Source organism: Neodiprion virginianus, chromosome 2 (assembly GCF_021901495.1).
Source record: "Neodiprion virginianus isolate iyNeoVirg1 chromosome 2, iyNeoVirg1.1, whole genome shotgun sequence".
Lineage (NCBI taxonomy): Eukaryota > Metazoa > Arthropoda > Insecta > Hymenoptera > Diprionidae > Neodiprion > Neodiprion virginianus.
This window is the reverse complement of record NC_060878.1, coordinates 37,548,981-37,569,570: the sequence shown is the minus strand read 5'-3', so window position 1 is coordinate 37,569,570 and position 20,590 is coordinate 37,548,981. Positions and strand designations below refer to the sequence as shown.

Below are 20,590 nucleotides of genomic sequence, written 5' to 3'. Positions count from 1 at the left end.
GCTCATCAAACACTCATAATCGCTGGCAATTCCCGCATGAGTTTATCACAAGGCAGCTGCAGGTCACGAGGTTTCGTAATAGTTTGATTATTAATATTTTTGTAATTCTTGGTAGTTCTCGTATCTGTACCGCAATGATGCGGGATATATCTTTAATCGTCACTCCAGACGTTGAAATATTTTTTTCCTCCGAAATTTTTGGTACGATATCATATCTACTCAATTTGTCGTATTCTCTTTACAATATGTAAACAGGAAAATTTTTGAAACGACAAAATTCACCGACACTTGTTATATATGTACGATATCATTTAAATGAAGCACATTTGCCGAAAAAAATTTATTGATCAGGTTCTTTTTCACAAACACAAATATCCTCACCATTGTTTGCACGAACATAGTTGAATCAAATGGACGTAATTGTATGCAGACAGTGATTTTTCACTTAAATTTTATTTTTCTTCTCCGTGCTGTCTTTTTTCTTTAAATCAAAAATCAATCGATCGATTTATTCAAATGCCTCCGTGACGTTCTTCTTGATTGTGCGCATGATTTTTGTTATTAAAAAATTTTAATACGCGAGAATGTACAAAATGTATATACAAATCAACAAAAATCATGAAGTAGAAAGAAATAAGCTCATATTTTATATTAGCTGGATCAGATACACATATATGAATTATGCAGATCATATTGTCAAATATCTGTTTGGCTGGGAATGCGAAAGCTGCAGGTGAAAAAGCAGCTATAAAAAGAGTGCTGCTCAATGCTCCTTGCAAGCGATATCGTACTTCACCCCTGGATTTTTTCCCCATTTCTCATGATTCTGATCGGGGTAATTGAGGGAACGATATTTTTATGGAAAAATATGGTACGAGGGGTACGATGGAGCGGGCCGTGATTGAGGTAGGTGCATTAGGCTGATGAGGGCTTTCGTAAGGAGTAAACCTGGTAGCTCGACGACCCCGTGATTAGAGCCTCATGCTTATGCCGTGACCCGTACCCGACCTAGAACGCTGTTGCAATTTCAATACCGCCGGAAACACGATCTTCAACGCTAAAAGTACAGAGAGCGTGCTGCGATTCAACCCCCATTCCTTTGCGCCAAGTTGGTGAAACTTCCCAAGAATGCCAAAGAAGCTTGATTCGGACGAGTCAAAGAAGGGCTCATCTGCGAGATATCGTAACACAGTGTGTAATTTGAAAACGAAAATCGTACCGAAGGTGTTCGAAAAAACACAGTAAGGCATTTCACGTCCTGCTGATTTTCTCAGCTCGAGGACAGAGAAGTACATGAGTCGATCAAGCGTGAAAAACCGATGTGAAAAGTTGGAATATCTGTACAAGGTACGTAATCGCCGTCTGACCGAGCTGCAGGGGATTCTTGGTTGTGTGGCAAGAAAAATACCCGCAGAGATGTATCCGGCGTTTGCGTTGAACAGGGCATTACGTATGCGCACGCCGACGCCATTTTGGTTCGACCATTTTTGCCGATCAAATCTTAATTGTTGGCTGCCGGCTGTCTAAAGGGGCGTGGTTAACCACCGAGCCACGCGATGCACCGCGAACGCATCGACTCTCTTTCTCTCCTCTCTTCTCCTCTCTTCTCCTCTCTTCTCCTCTCTTCTCCTCTCCACACCGTTCCTGTCTACGACGCCGCGGCTCCGACTCGCGTTTCGATTTCTTTTCCATCCTGCTTCGCGGCTACCCTGCATGTACGTACCTACCTACCTTGTTCACGTTATTCCATTCACCCTGTGTACAGGGTGGTCTTTTTTAAGCAGTGTTGTTTTCACCCCGTGTCGTACATAGGAACGCAGGGATTGTAAACCAGTGCATCCATTTTCCATGAAATGTTAAAGCAATGCTGTTAACTGACCAATTGAATCACTGTACTGATCTCTTTGCTTTTCGATTTTTCGATTGGACCATATTGACGAATTCGAAAGACTAAAAACGATTTTTATATGACCTGGTCGAAATTTAGCGCCTATATTTGACCCTGCAAAGGTTCGTATAAACTTACTTTGAAGGAAACTGAACCTAGAAATCCTACATTGACCCTCTAACTCTTGAAAATTGACGTACAAACCTTACATCCAACTTCCAACTCTTAAAAATTAAAGTATCAGAGTCTATTTTAACGCTCTCAGAATACGATTGAACCTATATTTTGACGTTTTTCATTCTACAGTTCCTCCATTGGACCTGTAACTCCTCCTCTACGGATATATTATTACAGCGACATGCAAGTGTTCACAGCAAACAATCCAATGGCTATTCTATTCATTGGGATTTTCGTTCGATTTTATAAGTTTTAATCGTATTTTTTGTTTTTTATTTTTGTATTTCAATCAAAATCGAGGGAATTTATCCTCGGAGTAGAGTTTTGACCGTTAAGGGAGGGTTTCAAACAAGCAGGTGTAACCCTACCTCTGAAGATATAAAGAACGTTCTAAACAGACCCTACTTTGAGCCTAAACGTGGTAAGTCGGCAAATTTCGGAGATTTAAGTAAGGCCTAATATTGCATTGAAATAGAAGATACTTTACTATCTGTAAGCCCTCCGTAGGAACTCCCACGTAGGGTTTGAAGTAGACGCTAAATTTCGACTCGGGTGGACTCAGACTACTACAAGTGACTTCCAGTCGCTTTAAGCCTGCTATCAACAAGTCACTTCCAATGACTTGAAAATTTCAAACGCCCACAGATATAATACTTCAAAGCAGTTTAAATCTCTTGAAGTAAATTTATATGTCACATGTAACTGGAGGTGCAACATTCAACATGAATTTACAAAGCTTGACGTAGGTAATATGAAAGATAACTCCAATCATCTTCATGCAACTGGGTTTGGAGTGTAACTCGGGCTCCGATCAAAGTCGAATATCAAAAAAAAAAAACATATATATGTATATATATATATATATGTATATATTTATCTAAAATTCCAATTACAGAAAAGAACTTAAACCTTAAAAATGACGAAAGGAAACTAAGTAGTCATAATTTCCAATTTGAATAAAAATTCCACGCTCATTTTCCATGCTCCTACACTCTTTCGTATACTCTATAAAAATGATCACCCCGTATAAAATACGGCTGTACAAGTTGCCTGCGTGATATGGTAATGTAACGTAGAAGAGAAATATATGTATACCTATGTAATACCTATAAATAATATATCTATATGCATTTGGTAGAGGCGAGTAATTGGGGAGAAGCGCGGTAGTCGCTGCACTTATCCTCTGCATGCCTCTGCACGTATACGGAAGGTGCTCACTACCTCCGACGCGAAGGCACGCACATATATGCACGCGTAAAAATTTAAATACCGAAAAATATAGGTCCATGAAACCGAGCGTGAGTCGTCCAGACGCCGCCGGTGCATCCTGGTGTCTAGACTCAATCGTGCTGCGTTACCATCAACCCTTCTTACCACATACCCACCTCTCTCCAGCATCTCTATAATCTCTTTAGGTACACACGGGAAGGCTGGGACCACTTTTTCTCACTGTTAACGAAGGCTGAAATCTTAACGGTAATGCTGAAAAAAGTATTCGCCAATTCTTAAAACGCGATTATTTTTATTTGCAACCTCTCGTATATATGCGTGCACTGCATTTGCCTTCCGAGGATGGTTCCAATTTTTTCTCACGATATTTCCAACGGGTTATTAGAACTAATAATTACGATCGGTCTGGGAAAAGTAAGTAGTTATGTTATGAAATGGGTAATTCAGAGCAGTGATATACATTTCGCGTGTTAGGTGAACATTGCATGTAAATCATGTCGACTTGCGTTCTAATATGAGGCGACAGTAAATTCTGACGGTATTAAGGGGGTATTCTAGTGTAGAAATTTGAAAAAATCGATTTTTTTTTTTTTTATATTTTCAAAGCTTAACCTTTTAAGAATGTGTCCTTGAAAGGACAAGTCAAAATTTCAATTATTTTCAGAGATATAGCTATTTTAGTGACACGTCTTCAATACTGGCTCGGCTGGAACGAATACTTTAAACGCGTTTTTCTCAAAACTACATTTTTCAAAACGGTTGCCATGATTTCTCAAGTTCTATTGAACCGATTTACTTGAAATTTGGTGAGAATCTTCTCAATACATGTCTCTATCGCACGAACCATTATTATAACGAAATAATAATTTTTACTATTTTTAAAAAATTCAGAAACGTCCAAAAAAGTCAAAAAAAACGTATTATTTTTTTCGGACAGCCGTAATTTGGCAAAAAAAAATTTTTTTTCGACTTTTTTTTGGTTAGTACGATAGCTGCATTTATGTAGATTAATAATCTTTTTTTTTTTTTTTTTCTGATGACCACAAGGGTAGAAATCGTGGCGACGAGGATACTGCCTTTTGTTTTCCCCTTCCACTTCAAGGACGCATAATTCCATGAAAATTTATTTTTTTGTTTTTAAATTCATTTTGTGTGCTCTTAATATATAAATATATAAATGATAAAAAAATGGATAGTAAAAATATCAATAGCTTTTATTTTATTCACCGTCAAAAAATGCTCGAAATTCGGGCCTCTAGACTAGAATACCCCCTTAATACGTGTCACTTGCGCCATAGACGCATACAACATTACGGTGCTCACCACTGTTATAGTTGTAACAGCATACTTTCTTAGCCGTGCATAATATTCCGGTTTGGTATTAGGTCTGAGATAATTAATTGGCTGTGAGACAGAAGCTCGATAAGACCATTTTTTATCAGCACTGGACCACGATAGATGTTACACGTGTGCCAACGGCCCGTAATTGCAGTTTCGTTTCGTAATATTACGGAATGTTAGATGTGCTATTCCGTGCGTTGTAGATACGCGTTCTACACTGAACGAGAAATATTGTAGTCACAAACGATACGTTACATTGAAGACGATTTATCTTGACCTTGGAGATTTGTTGATTAATGTTATTCTTGGATATGAAGGTCACAACTCAAAACACTTTTTTATCGTGTTAACGTTTCGGCCCTGGTGGGGGCCCTCCTCAAAACATTTTATTTAATGTAGTGATATGAATGTTTTATTTAATGTAACGATACGTTACATTATTCGATCCAATTACGATCCCTTATCGCTTCGCGATATTCTAAACATCCTGCAGCCGTTGCGTCAAACTTCAATATTTATTTGAAAGGAAATTATAGTCTCACATGCTTTTGTACTGCAACGTTATACATTCGTCGGAACTTGTAATAAAGTATACATCCTGAGACCGGATTTCTGGGGTGTAAGTAATATAAATGGCTCCATCGTTCCTTAATTGGCTGCAGGACTCGAAATTGCATGCAACTGTCATCGAACTACAAAGGATACAAAGCTTAACGAGAACGAATGACAGCCGGTACAAGAATCAACATTGAATTAGCACGTCGCCGACGTAGTCGCCGTTGGGGAATCGGTAAAAATTGGAGATTTCTTCTACTTCTTCTCACGCAATTAACTGTTCCCGAACTGTCAATAAGAGAATTGGAACTTAGTCCGCGGCTCATTAGCTACTCATAATCGCTCGTAATTCCCTCAGATCCTTATCGCAAAGCACCTGGTTTCGTAATAATTTGATTATGACTATTCAGCAAGTATTGAAAACTTTATCTTTATACTACGGAGATGCGATTCTACTTAGATTACCACTGCAGCCGTTAAAAATTGTTTTCAAACAAAAAATTTTCCCTACACTACAGCGACATACTTTGTCGTATGTCCTTTATAAATTTCTAACAGGAAATTTCACGAGTACTCATTATATTTTACGATTTTTTTTTTTTTACTGCAGAATTGTAAGCTGCAATTGACTACAAAAATTGAGACTTGAGAATAATTAGCCTCATCTTTTACGTCAGGGAAATCGGTTACACATGCAAATATGAATGCAGAGCGTATTAAGTATCCGTTGGGCCAGGGATGCGAGGGCTGCAGGTAAAAAGACAGCTCTACAAAAAGAGCTCCTGCTGTTCGTCGCGTAGGTAAGCCGCAGCAAGACGCAGTTCATAGCCTCAACACGTATGCATTAATTACGAACGATCAGTTTCGTATATTATAATTATTTTACATACGGTAGTTTTGAACACAGGTTAATAATCGCTCGTTAATGGGGCCTATAATTACAACAGCACGGCGTTCATTGAATTACGCGTCGTTATTTCATTCATTAGTACATACCTAACAGTCACACAATATCACATGCACGAAACGCATATTAAATTCAAGTTGTTGTTACACGACAAGTTCTTCATTGCGAATATGGACTAAGACATGACCCGTTTTCGGTAGGTGAAAAGGAGATCAAATACGTGCCTTTACCGCGAAGCTGCCAACTTGGCGAGATAACATAGTGAAAAATAAATGGCATAGCATTTCAAGGCGGTGGGTTGGTACCGTTTGTAATGAGCAGGAATTAAGGGAAGCTTTCGAGAGTGAGCGGGGTGACGGGAAGCTCGTATGAAGCTATTTAACTCAGGTATTCACCGATGCCAACAATTAGCTTGCGCTTAATGCGACGACCGGTGCAATCAGGCCGGTATAAGGTAGGTACGAACTACAAACGTGCGCCGAGGAGAGTTGCAGCCTCCTCCTTTTATATATACATAAACTTTATACCTACCGACCCATCTACCCGCCTGTGCACCTCGCCTTCCTCAGCTTCTCACGTAATGACACGTATTACTCTGATTGGTAACAATTGGTAAGAATTGACGGGCGGAACCGCCGCACCGCGCCATTCTACCCGCGCACTCTTCAAGGAGGTTACGCCACTCTGCTCGCGTTGTTTATGACCTCATCTCAAACCACATCGTTCCACCTTTTCATTTTCCTCAAACGATCCTGTAGCGGATGTAAATATATATTTAACGCCAACTGCGAATACGTGAAGTATTAAATATGCCTACTACCGTTTGTACGGGTGCGTGTGCTGCGAATTTCAGGATTACACGATCGACGCTTTTAACTATCGAAGGATTCGTAAGCATCCAAAACGATCTGTCTTTGATTATAAATTAAATATAAAGTGTATTAGAAAATTATTAATAAGAAAATTCCCACGTACGCACGCTTTCCGCGGTTAGATTTTCAAAGCGTAGTTAGTCTTCGGCTGACTCGAGGTTACCATGGAAACGTACATCGAGTACCTACCTGTAGATAAATAGCCGTTGAAAGACCATGCGGAAGAGTGAATGAACGGTTGTTGATGGATCGTTATAACGCGCGCAAGAGTCTGAAAGAGAGGCGCAGATCTTCACCTGCAATTACTACTATAATTGAGGATGGTTAATTGAAAAGCGACTAAACTCGCGGTAAATGGTTCTAATAGCGATGTGTCAGCGCTCCAGAGTACTAAGTAGAGCTCGGGGAAGAAGCGATGGACGATGGTTAGCCCTTGGCACCCCGGCCAGTGTACGTGCTGCACGGTTCGAATGAGCGTTTTATAATCTTTCATTTTCATCGTAAAAAGTCCAACAATGGACGAAACGAGATGCGCATGCGGAATTACGGTTTACGGGCGAGTAATGGACCTGATGGACCATTAAAGTCGAGGCATGCCCTATAACGTATCCCGACTTACTCACGAGTTATTATAATATCGTTATACCCATTCTAAACTTTCAGCGTGCACTCAAAACCGTCCCTCTACCATTACTTGTACCAGTTCTAACAGCCGAGCTGCAAATCTTCATTTCTGTAACTTCGGTTCGCTTCAACCATTCGCGTGCGATAATAAGCTTCACTATTTATTCACTTTTCTCGGCGGTGCAATTTAATTCCGCTTCGCAATAAACCCGCTCATGCCCTTAAACAGAGGCGAGTTCTCAACGGAAATTAGAACGAGTCAGTCTATAACTGTTGTGGAAAATTCAAAATCTGCCAGCTACCATGGATATTATTACCCTTTGAAAATTTTTCTGAACATAACTCTGAAGCCGAGGTCTTCGGACGGTATCTGTTACGTTCCGTATGGTGCGGATGGTATTATAGTCCTAGTATGAAATTTGTTACAAAAAAAAAATTAATATGTTTATTCAAAATGCTGAACAGACTTCTTTACGCGTAATTTGAAATTTCTGCAAAGTGTAATAATCGCGCCGCGGATGAAGTTTGGTTCAGGCAAGAACATTTTTGTCATTTGGCAAAGGACATTTCATCAGGGTGAAAACCGATTTTTATTTATGAAAACGACCGCACATGCAGCGTGGCGGAATGCTTGGGTAAATAAATTCTGATAGTAACGCGGTGCGCATATGACGTATGTAAACTCGAGGATGCGAGAGATTATAGCAAGGCAAACCGTCAATCGAGTGTATATCTAATTTGGCGGAAATCTCTATAATCCATCCTCTCCTAATATCGTTTTAATCAAAATTATCGACGAAAAAGGAAGACACCAAGGGAGTATATTACGAGGAGCTCCGCGGCATCGCGGCGTTCAATACAAACCCCGCAGGACGGACATAATACACTTGTTCGAAGCCCACGCTAGCAGCATGGCTGTCTCGTGACGTCACACCAGTGCGGGATGGGTTTGCGGTCTCAAAATTACAATATCGTTAAAACGGCCGAGTCGAACGCGTATGGGACCGACGGGCTCTTCGCCATAGAATAATAGCCTCGTGATTATATGCATTATCTGGACCTAGATTGGTACGAAGCGTAATCAAATAATTGAAATAACCACACGCTACAAATACCAAGACGACTGGCGCGATTTCGTCTGAGCCCGTTTGACGATCCGCACCATTTTCATACCCACGTATCGACTATCGCGTGTTATACCTACGTATACGCAAGCTGTGTGCCACCCACATACGGCATTCAGAACCGGACCTACGTTTCTTCAATTTCAGCCCTCGCACGTCGCGAGCGACTTCGTACATCTCTTGATAATTCGTGCATTAATAATACAGGACTGCGATAACAAAATTGTTGAAAATTTTATAAAACGAGCCAATCGTTCTACAATCTTAAAAAAATTCTGTCTTCAAGCGGTACTTTTCTGAAATTAACTCGTAAATTAACTGCAGTTAAACACCCTTAAAATATTTAAATTGTCGATGCGAAACAGGCAACTTTATTATTGAGCGTGCCCAAAATTCCACCGTCCACCAATACCAGTGTGATTATTCAGTTTTCACGGAAAACTCGCTTCAATCAATTTCTCGACTCGAATCAATTATTTGACATTCAAACTTTCAGAGCTTTCATCGGAAAATTTCCACGAGCATCCCATACAAGTGTATCCACGTACCCAAGCCTGAACAGATTGCAGGGGATCGTGTCCCTTTACCGTGACTCGTGAATGGAACTCACTGGCTGATATTATCCGTCGAGAACCGGGGTTATTCAAGCTCACACGGCGCCTGGTTATAATTTCAAATTCAAGTCAGGATTCAGAGGTTACATAATTGACGCGGGGATTACGGCATCGGGCCATGGTGGATCCAATGTGTGGTTCCACCGTACGTTACGTTCCATTCCGTTCCGTTCCGCAGAGCTCCGAATTGGAGATTTTTGGTCGGCGGAGGGGTGTAACAGAGGAGGGTGGGGAAGGATGAGAAGAAGAAGAAGAAGAAGACGGAGGCTGCGATTACCGATCCTCTCGTCGAGCTCCTATCTCCTATCCTCCGCACATCGGGGTGCGCGGCGTCTTCCATCCTTCCATAACCGTAATAGGTAGGTATAATTGAGCTTGTGTGGGAACTCGGAGCGCCATGCCGGCCTGCAGTGGCCTCATAATTCGAAGGATAATATTAAAATTACCTCGGAAATGAAATAAAAGAATGCAGAGCTCATCGCATCGTCGCGGCGTCTGCGGCGTCTGCAGCGTCGTTGGCGCCGAGGATCGTCCGTGGATCGAGGAACTTCAAACGGAACAAGAGACGGGACCATCGCTCTGCGGCTGAGATCGACCCTCCCGATAGAGACGAAAGACACGTTAAAGTCTCCGTCCCCTCCACCCACGTCTCCCTGGCGAACAACAAATCGAATAAAATTAACATACGTTAACGCGCAATTATCCCACACTCCTGCGCATCTTCGCTCTCGCAGGACCCGGAACACATCCTGTTGCGACCTCACCTCACAATAGGCACACCGACTGCAGCTGATCGTATTCAGACGTCGGTCGTATAACGTGCACGTGATCTGAAATTACAAACTTTTCACATCGCCGCGAGTTTATTACACACATGCTTGATGCCGAAAAATGAGGGAAAATATATGATTCAAAATTTATTTCGAGAGATGTCGGTTCGTTCATTCAGGAAACACTTGGTGTATAGTTTTTTATCTCTTATTGTTACACACATGGCTTGTACTTTGCGCAGCTGGTTTCGATGATCGAGGTACCGATAAATCACACGACGCACGGAGACGCAGGGAGTTCGATCAGAGATTCGATATTATCTCAGGATCTTTGGCGGAAACATGTGTCTGATGGGTGGCACGTGTGTGCAGTCACTGATCCATGAATAAAGGCTTGTTACACAGGTCTCGGATACAGATCCAAGCATATTGTAGGCGCAGGTATAACCTGCAGGATTTACCAGCGGTGATCGACGGACACGACGACTTAACGCCGTATTTGGTAAGGACCGTAATGTATTCATAATATGTCGCTGAGATATCATGTACCTTGTACCTTGTAACGACAGCTCTTGCTGCGATATTCCATTATATATGTATATGTGTATATATATATATATATATATATATATATGTATGTACGGTCTGCTCGTCGAGCATCGCTTCGCGTATAATTCTGACGTCGAGCAACACTCCATATGCATAACTGCTGGTCATCCTACGAGTATCACGACGTGTGCCTCTACAAACCATACAGGCACAAGTCCTCGCGTCTCTCCGTATGGGTTTATGATAATATATCCATGTACTTCCTGCAGGGGTTTTTAGGAGAAACAAAGACACCGGTGTTTGGTGGTGAGTTACTTTTTTCTACGATCTCATGTATTTCAAAGCTTTTATTTCCGTTATTCAACAATAACTTAATGGTTAATCTCAATTTCAGATTATTCATATTGCAGTGTAGAAGATAGAAATAAATGCTTTCATTGTCGCACGAATCAAACGTGAGTATGTATATTTTTTTCATTTAATATTTTACCTGTCTATGAAAATTTAGGATTCTGTTAATTTTCTACGAGTATGTCTATAAATCCAGCTTAATCAAACTAATTTTCATAAAATTTCTGTGAAAGATCGATAAAGCTTGCTCCGAAAGTTCGTATTTTAAAAAATCAAAAAGAACAGATTTCGCTCCATTTAGAAATTAACTTGTCGAAAACGGTTCTCACCAAAACCTCAAAATGAATACGAAGATATCTGAATTAAGTCTACTGCAACTGCAGTTACTAAAATATCCTTACGATATTTCGTTTTATATTTTATACAAAATACACGACAGATTCGCAAGATGAAAGTTGATAACTAAGTGAGTGAAAAAAAAAAAATCAAATTGCATGTTATTGCATTGTATTTTTACTGTCTTGAAAAAACGATCTACAATTTTCCAACGTTGGAAAATAAAAGTGTTTTTGCACAAGTATGTAAAATTCACGCGCAAAGCTACAGCGAATTTCCTCAGAGATACATATATCTTTCCCAAACAACCGTCCGTAAATATATTTGGTAGAGCAGCAGCGACGCGAGCAATGAAACTCCTAGAATACCGAAAAGGGTTCCCGCGGGTTTATATTTAAACACATTCACGGCGCGGGTCGCCTGCGTTCCTCGGTCGATAAGGCAGCTCGAGTTACCCGCGGGAGCGTCCTGCTCGACTGGTAGTGACGTCACCTCGAGCCTATCGTTTCTCCGGATGAAAATATTCTGTCTGCCGACGTGCGGCACGTTGTGCGCGAGGGCTGCATTCACAACACAGTTACAGAAACGCCGGCTGTCTGGTACCCCGTGTCAGGTAATATCTAATTCCTCTTATCAATTCACACTCGGCGAAGTCCTTTTCTTTTCTCCCCGGGGCCGTTGACCCGGCGTTAAAATTCGCGGTCGAATAATTAACCCCAAAAATATCCGCGAGTCGTGCCTGCGAGCAGCTGAGGCTGCGACAGGCCGAAATTAGTTTCGATAGGTTTTCCAGCTGTCTGAAATTCGCAACGAACGAATTTTCGCTTGCTGAAAAAAAAAAGAAGGGGCGTCCCTCTAACTCTCGTATCTCAAACCGAGCCACATTCGCTGCGTTAATTGGCAATTGTTAGGTTAGGTTAGGGCTAGGTTAGGTTTTCGACGCTCTTGCTGGACCCGCACCACGTCGCTTCGGACAATGGTTTAGTAGATTGTCGCCAGGCGGCAGCACTGTACAGCTCCTTGATTTCCCGCTCGTCGTTCCAACTTTCAAACTTGAAAAATCCCCCACGAAATAATCTTGCATATGAAATTTATTGCAGGTATAATTATTACACGTGAGCTCGTTTTCATGTTAGATTCGTATTTACCGGTTTACTTTAATTTATATCCGATTGAATTATGTATTCTGCTTTTTCTTGCGAAAATATAATGATTGAATATTATTCGACAGAAAAAGAACGCGTATATTTTTATTTTGTTCAAAATTTACGAACAGAGATCTTACCTCTACGAAACTTAATTATCGAGATTTTTGTAAATTCGCAATACATAGTTTGAGTATTGTGTTTTAATTCGTATTGATTAGATAATTCATTAGTTATGAATCCTCAATTGTGTAAAAAAAAAGAAATTAATTAATGTACCAAATATTCTTGAAAATCAATTCTAATTCACTTGAAATGTATAAAAATTGAAGCTGATTTATTTGTTGCAGTCTTCAATCTTACTTTCCTTTAAGAAGTTGCGGTATTATTTCGAATTTTATGGAATATAAAAATAGCATAGTTATGTAGTATACTTATTCCGTGTTTAAAATAATATTTTTACCATCACCGACTCTCAGAAACCTGAAAATATCTATTACGTGTGAATTCTTACCAACTTTTAGTAAACACGAATTACATCCCATTGTGAATTCTCCTTCTTATGACGAGCAACATATTGAAGGTATGAATTTTATAATTTTGCAAAAAGATTTCGAACAATTCATCTATTTGAAATTTCCATATAACGGCTATTCGAAATATTCACCCTTCCAAGTCTTGACTTGCATACACATAGAGAGATATTTAGCTGAATTTACAAAAAAGGCAAGGAAAATGATTTGGCTATTCGAAAACATGTCATTCGATTCAATTGAAAAGGAATGCAAATAAGAATTTATATTATTCAGCCAGCCACATTTATTCGAATAAACAGAATACATTCTTCGTCACATTTTATCACCACATATGTTACATTCAACAATTTTTGGTTTTTTTTTTTTTATCATCTTTGTGTGTATACAGTATGGAACCCACTCGGGTAACCATTATAATAATTGGTAAATTTCGTTGGTAACTCGCTGCTGGGCGGGTACAGAGCTAAAAGAGTAAAAAACAATAAATAAATGGACAAGCGAACGGTCCACACGCCGATCCGTTCTTCCTCGAGCCGCGGGATCCTCGGGGTGTAGCGGCTGCGAGAAGATCGAATATCGCGGTTAGACGAAAACGGCGTCGTCGCGATCGTCGAGAATCATCGGCGTATACCTACGTGTAGGTGTGCGTTCCTGCAACGGCGACGAGCGTCGCGGCGGAGGCGGATTGGCGGCCTGAGGCTGGGTTGCGGATGTGCGGCGTGATGCCGGTGATTCGCGAGTAGCGTGGTGCCCAGTAATCGGGTACCCGCCCGCCATATTCCGCCCCTCTAATGCCGAGGACCCCTTTGGGGCCGATTTCCTCCGCGTCGCCCTCCCCGCGTGCCATCGTTTCATCGGGTTTCAGATGGAATGATGGAGTCGAGTTGGTGCCTCCAAGAACGCGGCTGCAATCTCACGTAAACACAGCAATTCGTTGATGCTGCGCCCGCATTAATATAATTATTTACCGCGAGCTATATAGCATCGCGCGCATTATCCACCGCTGACGCTCTCCGCGTGTATATATACGCGATCATTTACATGTCCCGTCCGAAGCTCCAGAGAAATATAAGCGACGACGGGGACGCGGCCTGCCTGCCTGCCAAGCTGCCCCCGGCGGGGCAAACGGATTCTGAATGCCGGCCGACTACCACGGAAACCATTTCTGACTTCGTACAATTGGCCGTAATGACAAGCGGGCGCCTCGAGCGGCCTCGTTGCGGAAACCGGCGATGCAAGCTCAGCGCGAATAACTCGAATTAAATCGAAGCAATCCTTTATACTGTTTCCTTTACAGAATGGCACCGAAGAAGGTTGAGGAACCGGAAAAGAAGCCGTTGATCGGCCGCGTCGGCACCAATCTCAAGGTCGGCATAGTCGGGATACCCAATGTCGGGAAGTCTACCTTCTTCAACGTTCTTACCAAGAGTCAAGCCGCCGCTGAAAACTTCCCATTCTGCACGATTGACCCAAATGAAAATAAGTATTCATTTTTCACAGTCATTATTGTAATTCACGTTTTCGCATAAGTATATGACCAATTATACTGACCTTCTTACTCGCCTCGTAACAAGCGAATGAACACTTTTCGTCGATTTTTTTTCGACCATTATCTGTTTATTCCTGATTTCAAACCACAACTGATCATCGCCTGTCACTTGATTGAAATTATCTCAACCTAAAATACCGAATGTGCGACACGGAATTAGAACGGCTTAAACTTTGCGCGAAGCCCTCGACTAGGGAGGGTGAAAAGTTCGCGGTGAGCACGTCCGTCATCACAAAGCGAAAATACCTCGAGCACGTCAAAGGCTACCCTCCTCGTGTCAAGAGTTCGCCGTCATGGCCACCGCCAAATCCGAGGATTTTCCCGAAGGCCAACATGTACTACGCTTTCAACGAGGACACCAATCCGTTCACTCGCGTTTCTGGGTTCATGGAAACAGTTTGTAATTGCTTGGGGCGTGGTGAGGTTCAGCCTCACTTTCCGCCGCCACTGGATCCGTTCTCTGATCGTGATCCTTACTCGGAAGAGGAAGCCAGGTGCAAGCAGCTGCTCACCGAGCCCGTCTGCTTTGCGATTTTCGGAAAGCCGCGCCTTAACAGTACTAAACTGGCCAAGATGATCGCGAAGTTCTGGAACTGCGTCCTGATATCACCCGAGTGCCTTCTCAGGGAGGAAATCGAGGCGAACACCGACAAAGGGCGCTGGATCAAGCAGGTGTTAAGAGTTGGACGTAGCGTCGGACCGGAAGTTGTGATGAATTTGGTCGAGTCGAGGCTCAAAGAAAGAGACATCATGCACCGAGGATATGTCGTCGAGGGACTTCCTCTGATTCCGAACGATCCCGACCTCGACTATGCCGCCTATCCAAACCCATCATCCGTTCAAATTCCGTTCACCCCGACGAAACAGGCCTCTTTCGTCTCGGCGAAAGTCGACAGCGAGAAGAGCGAAGTCGACGACAGCTTGGGCAGTGAGTTGGAAGAGGAAATAAGCGAGATTGCGGAGGAGGAACTTCCGGAGAATGAAGAAGACCTCACTTCGGACAGCTCGAGAAGCTACGATCTTGCAAGGAATCCGTTCGCCACCGAGTCTCTGCGCATGATACTGCGCGACGATTATCAATGGGACATCGGGAACCAGATACGGGATATCTTTAGCACCTGGCCATTAAAGCCTGGTGTTGTTATATACGTTGTGTGTCCGGATCCCGACGTGATTCAGAGACGTGGTCAGTTCAGGGTGGATCCTTACTCGGGCGACACAATCGACACCGGGCTTTGGGAAGCGAGAGAAAATTGGAAAGGTCCGTCCTCCGGATCGGACGATGAAGAGATGATTGAGCTCGAGCGAGAAATTGCGAGTGAGCAAGCGCTCATTCATGAGGATCTGAAGAAGCATCTGGTAACGCGATTGTCGGATATGCGATCGAACGTCGAAGTCCAGTGTAGGATTTTTGAGCAGTACGCTTTGCCCTGCATAGAGAGATTCGTTCTCGCCCACAATCCTCAGCACGTGATTCGTGTCGATGGTCGCACTTCGGCCTCGCGCATGTTCCAAGTAGTTCGAGTCAGACTGCGGACTTTGCAGTTGCCCAGGGTTATCTTGCCGAAAAAGATGTTCGACGTGGATGAGCGCGATTCGGTGGTTGGTGGCGAAGAGACTCCGCAGTCCTCGAACGACAATGAATTCGAAGGAAAAGACAAGCAGGAAGTCTTTCAACAGCTGCGATACAAAGGCGTGGTAGCGTCAAGGTTCCGCTGGACGTTGTCCAAGTGGAAATTCACGTGCCCCGTCGCTCTTTCCAAGGGCCGGAGAATCGAAGGAAGTCCCGCAAACGCGGTTCGGTTTATGAACAAGATGTACTTCATGTCGAGCCCCGAAGCAGCGAGAACGTTCGTTGAAAACCCGCGACCCTTCTTGCTACCACCTAATCCGAAACCGGTATGCAAGATTTTTGTCTACGGTCAGAAACAATCGGGAAAAACAAGTCTTTCCGAGTTCTTGGCGCAAATCTATGGAGGAAAGTTACTCGATCCACAGGCTATAGAAAATCGCGAGATGGATCATCGGAGAAATTCGCTTATCCGGAAAGCTGTTGACGAAATATGCGGCGAGGTCATCGACGAGGTAAATGAAAATCTAGAGAACGAAAGGGATGAACGAGAAGTTGCGAGAATCGCGGCTTTGAGAGGTTGGTGCACGGAAGCTCAATTGGTGGCTGGAAGGCTGCTTCAACTTCTTAAAAATAAATCTGCCAAAGAAGATTACGAACACGAAAAAGATCTTGCAGAGATGCGGGACGAGATTGCCAAGTATAATCTTACTTCTCTGCTCACGGACTTCGAACTCTGCCAACGAGTAGTGGGAGATAAAAATATTCTAATGGACTTTGCGCCGACGGCATTGATTTACATGGAACCTCCGATACGTGAATTGGACGAATACGATCCGGAAGTTGCTGCAATTTTGGTGGAGCGAACTGAAAAAGTTCGTCAAGAGAAAGTCGAGCTCGCTGTCGAAGACGTTGGCAAATTAATCGCAGCCAACATAAACGCTGCACAAACTGCGCCCAATTTTTTAGGTTTGGCGGAATCCGGCTGGGTGGTTGACGGAATGAACGCAAATGTTGAGCTGCTTGAAAAAGTGCTAGAAAAAGGCGTGGAAGTTGAAGAAATTATCGTTCTTCACGAGGCTCAGCCGTACGAGTACTTGATTAAAAAATGGCGTCAGAATTATCGGGACGAGATTGCCAAACAGAGGCTTACGGAAGCTGAGAGTGAGCTGGGAGAAGAAGGAGACCAAGAACGAAAATCTGAAATCTCTGGAGATGTTGATAAGCTAGATGACACAGAAGGAGATTTTGAAGGTCAACCTTCAGAAAGTTCCATTACAGTGAATTCGGAAGATCGAGAACTAACCGAATACATCGATGCCCTGAAACAGTTCGATTCAATCTGGGAGATAATGAGGGAAAAACTACTGGAGAAGGGCTTAAGAATTATAGATGTGAAACTGTCTGCCACGATAAATGTAGAAAGTTACGTGAAACAAGAAATTGACGATCATTATCGATTCGAAGCGACCGTTATGACCGACGAAGAGAAAGACAGAGAAGCTGAAGAGGCAAACCTCGTTGAAGTGTCCTCAGATGTCGAGGAACTCGCGGAGGAGGAAGAGGAAATAGCGGAAAAACCATCAGAGCAAAAAGACAACCGCCGATTGGGTGACACTGGAGTTTTTTGTCCTGTCGCGCTGCGCAAGCATAACGTATTATGGAAAGGAAAAGACGAATTCAGTGCCATGTTCATGGACAAAATTTATCTGCTCTCGAGCCAAGCGGCTCTCAACGAATTCGTGAATCAGCCTCGTGATTTTGTCCCATGTCGAAGGCCCATGGAACCAGTTCCCTTGCCTAGAGTTTCAATCGTAGGACCACTTGGATCTGGAAAGTCTACGCTGAGCAACGCAATCAGTAGCAATTACGGAATGGCGCATATAGATTTCGAGAAACGCTTAGATCGGTACATGCAAGAGCGCCGTATCCCGTTGGTGAAAAGGAGACCGGAGGACGTCGTTGCGCTCGACGATAAAGGTTTGCCATTGGTAAAAGAACCTGAAGGAGATGTGGAACTCCCGGAAGACCTAGGAGATCAACGCTACAATTGTGACAGAGCAACTATTCAGGCATTCGTACGGAAGTACTTGAAAGAGGGAGCAGTTCTTCCAAAAAGAATGCTGAAAGAATGCTTGACGGATTTATTTGAACCACCTTATCGGTGGACTGGCCTTATCTTCGACAATTTTCCCGCTAGCTCTTACGACGCGGATGCTGCTTTGAGTAATTTTGCAGTTCCGGAAATCGTCGTTGAGCTCGTATGCAGTCCCGATGAAGCGCGATCGAGAACAACCTCGAAATTGTACAAAGCTTGGAAAATGAAGCAGGATGAAAGAAAAGCTAACGAGAAGGTGAGATTCGAGAATGAAATGGAAAAAGTTACTAAACTGAGAGAAAAGTGGGTGTTGAAAATGCTGAAAGCTCGCAGAAAGCTCAGGCGCAATCGATTGCTGATCGACCCTGGAAACGGACAAGATGACGAAAGTGGAGACAGCAGAGAAATTGAAGAGCAGGTCTCAACTTCTGACGCGGATATCGATTCTACGGACGACCCCTATGACTCCAGTGATTCGAGCGACTCGGAAGTCGACAAGACTCAAGCTGAAATTGATCGAGCAGAATTCCAGGAGAAATCTCATGCAAGATACAAAGACCCGGTGAAATTTGAGGATTGGGAGCATCCTGCCACTGTTAGAGAGCGGATACGGCGGGAGGTCGACGAAGACTACGAGTTCAGCAGTCAAAAATTGGCAGCAGCTAAATCAGTATTCGAGGAAGAGTCGATACCGTGGATAGAAGTCGACGCTGAGCAAAGCCAGGCCGAAGTCTTGATGACGGTGCTGAAGATTCTGGACCCCTACGTCTTTCGAAATGCTTCATTTTTGGAAAGAGTCGAGGAGGTCGACGTAGAAACTGCCGAAAAGCTGTTGGACAGTGGGTACTACTTTCTGAGCTCATTTGGCAAGTTTTGTCCGGTCCAAATGTTCGAGAATAAAATACCCTTCCAGATGTTTTTGCCTCTCGAGGCAGCCCATCAGATATACCCAGTCCTACATCGTCAATACATCTACTTTCTGGCGGGAAAAGAAAGACTAACCGCCTTCATTGAACACCCGTTGAAATATCTTAACCAGGACTCATGCACGCCCCTGATTCCGGCTAGAATCGCAGTCATTGGCCCTCCGAAATGCGGCAAAACAACAATCGCCAACCGCTTTGCTCGCACATACGGAATGAAGGCGATAACTAGAGGCCAGGTGCTTCGACATACGTTGAAAAATTTTTCTTGGACCGAACTAGCGACGCTGACCAGCGCCCATCTTCGAGGTGGCCACACTGCCCTCGACGAGTCCATCGCTCGATGCGTAGAACTCGACTCCATTGATCCTCGCGGTATTTCCCAGGGCTATATTCTCGACGGTTTTCCCGAGAACCAATCGGAAGCCGAGGAGCTCGCCTTCCTCGGCATCCAGCCGATGATCGTGGTCGACCTGAAGGCTGACCTGGACTTCTGCCTGCGCTGTTTGGCGGCGGATTCCAACGCTCGAACAAAGCCTCCGACCTTTTCGCCCTGCTACTTGTCTCACCAGTACGAAGAGTGGCAGGCAGGAGCTGCAGACTATCGTTGCTGGCTGAAAAAATTCTCTCAAAACGTAGTCACCCTCGATGCCACTGCCCAAAAACTCGCGGTATGGATCCGCGCAGACCGTGAAGTTTGCCGGAGGTTTTCGAGCATAAAAAAATACTTTCGGGAAGCTGACTACGACACGGCTCACTCCCTCACCCACTTGTGCGTCTCTCTTTACGAGTTCAGAGAGAGGCAGAGCCGGTACGAGTCCTACTGCCCGGTGTGTCTGGGCCGCGATAATGTCCTCACGTTTTCTGGTACCCCGCCAAATCACGAGGGCATGGTGCAGTTCCGGTCGCATTACTACTGGGTGTGCGATATTCACTTGGCGGCCTTCCTGGCCAACGCTTCGGCAATCCTTTCCTCGATTCAAGACGTTGTCTTGCCCCAATCTCGCCCCGAGATCGTCGACGAAGAGATCGACGTGAACCACGCTTGCTGGGCGAAGAGACTCAAGGTTTCCGGCTTCTGCCCGGTTACCTACCTCGACAGTCTTCCGGACCGGCGAGTTTTCCCAGGCCTGAACACGCTTGGCGTTGTGTTCAAGGAAGACCTGTACCTATTCTGCTCCACGGAATGTCGCGGAAAATTTATAACCCAGCCGACGAAGTACGCGGATGTTCAGATCAACTTCACGCGCACATTTCCGCCGATAAATATCAACGCTTTGCCCAATCTCGGCTTCCTCGAACAGACTGTCGCCGAACTCGTAATCCGCGCCGTTAACGAAGTCGGCGTTATACGAGTCAAGCTACCGGGAATGACCCCGGAAGTTACGGCAGCTGTTTACATCGGCGTATACCTGAAAATCTACAACACCA

General features: G+C 43.7%; 2 protein-coding genes across 4 annotated transcripts in view; both read left to right on the top strand.

Annotated features, from left to right (window-relative positions):
- The first annotated feature begins 4,823 nt into the window (after positions 1-4,823).
- The window catches only part of LOC124297214 (obg-like ATPase 1), a 37,553-nt gene continuing 21,786 nt past the window's right edge, over positions 4,824-20,590 (top strand). For 2 of the 3 annotated variants that reach the window (XM_046747985.1, XM_046747984.1), the window contains exons 1-2: positions 11,823-11,951; positions 14,317-14,498. In XM_046747985.1, coding sequence (XP_046603941.1) covers positions 14,318-14,498 — 181 coding nt within the window. In that variant the 5' untranslated portion in view covers positions 11,823-11,951; position 14,317. Of the gene's footprint in view, positions 4,829-11,822; positions 11,952-14,316; positions 14,499-17,956; positions 20,474-20,590 lie in introns of those variants that run through there. The other variant, XM_046747986.1, reaches the window with a different exon arrangement.
- On the top strand, positions 14,710-17,991 carry LOC124298289 (adenylate kinase 9-like; the record flags this gene model as incomplete). The annotated part of the gene is made up of 1 exon (XM_046750093.1): positions 14,710-17,991. A coding segment is annotated over exon 1 (3,282 nt), but the record flags the coding sequence as incomplete, so codon positions are not given.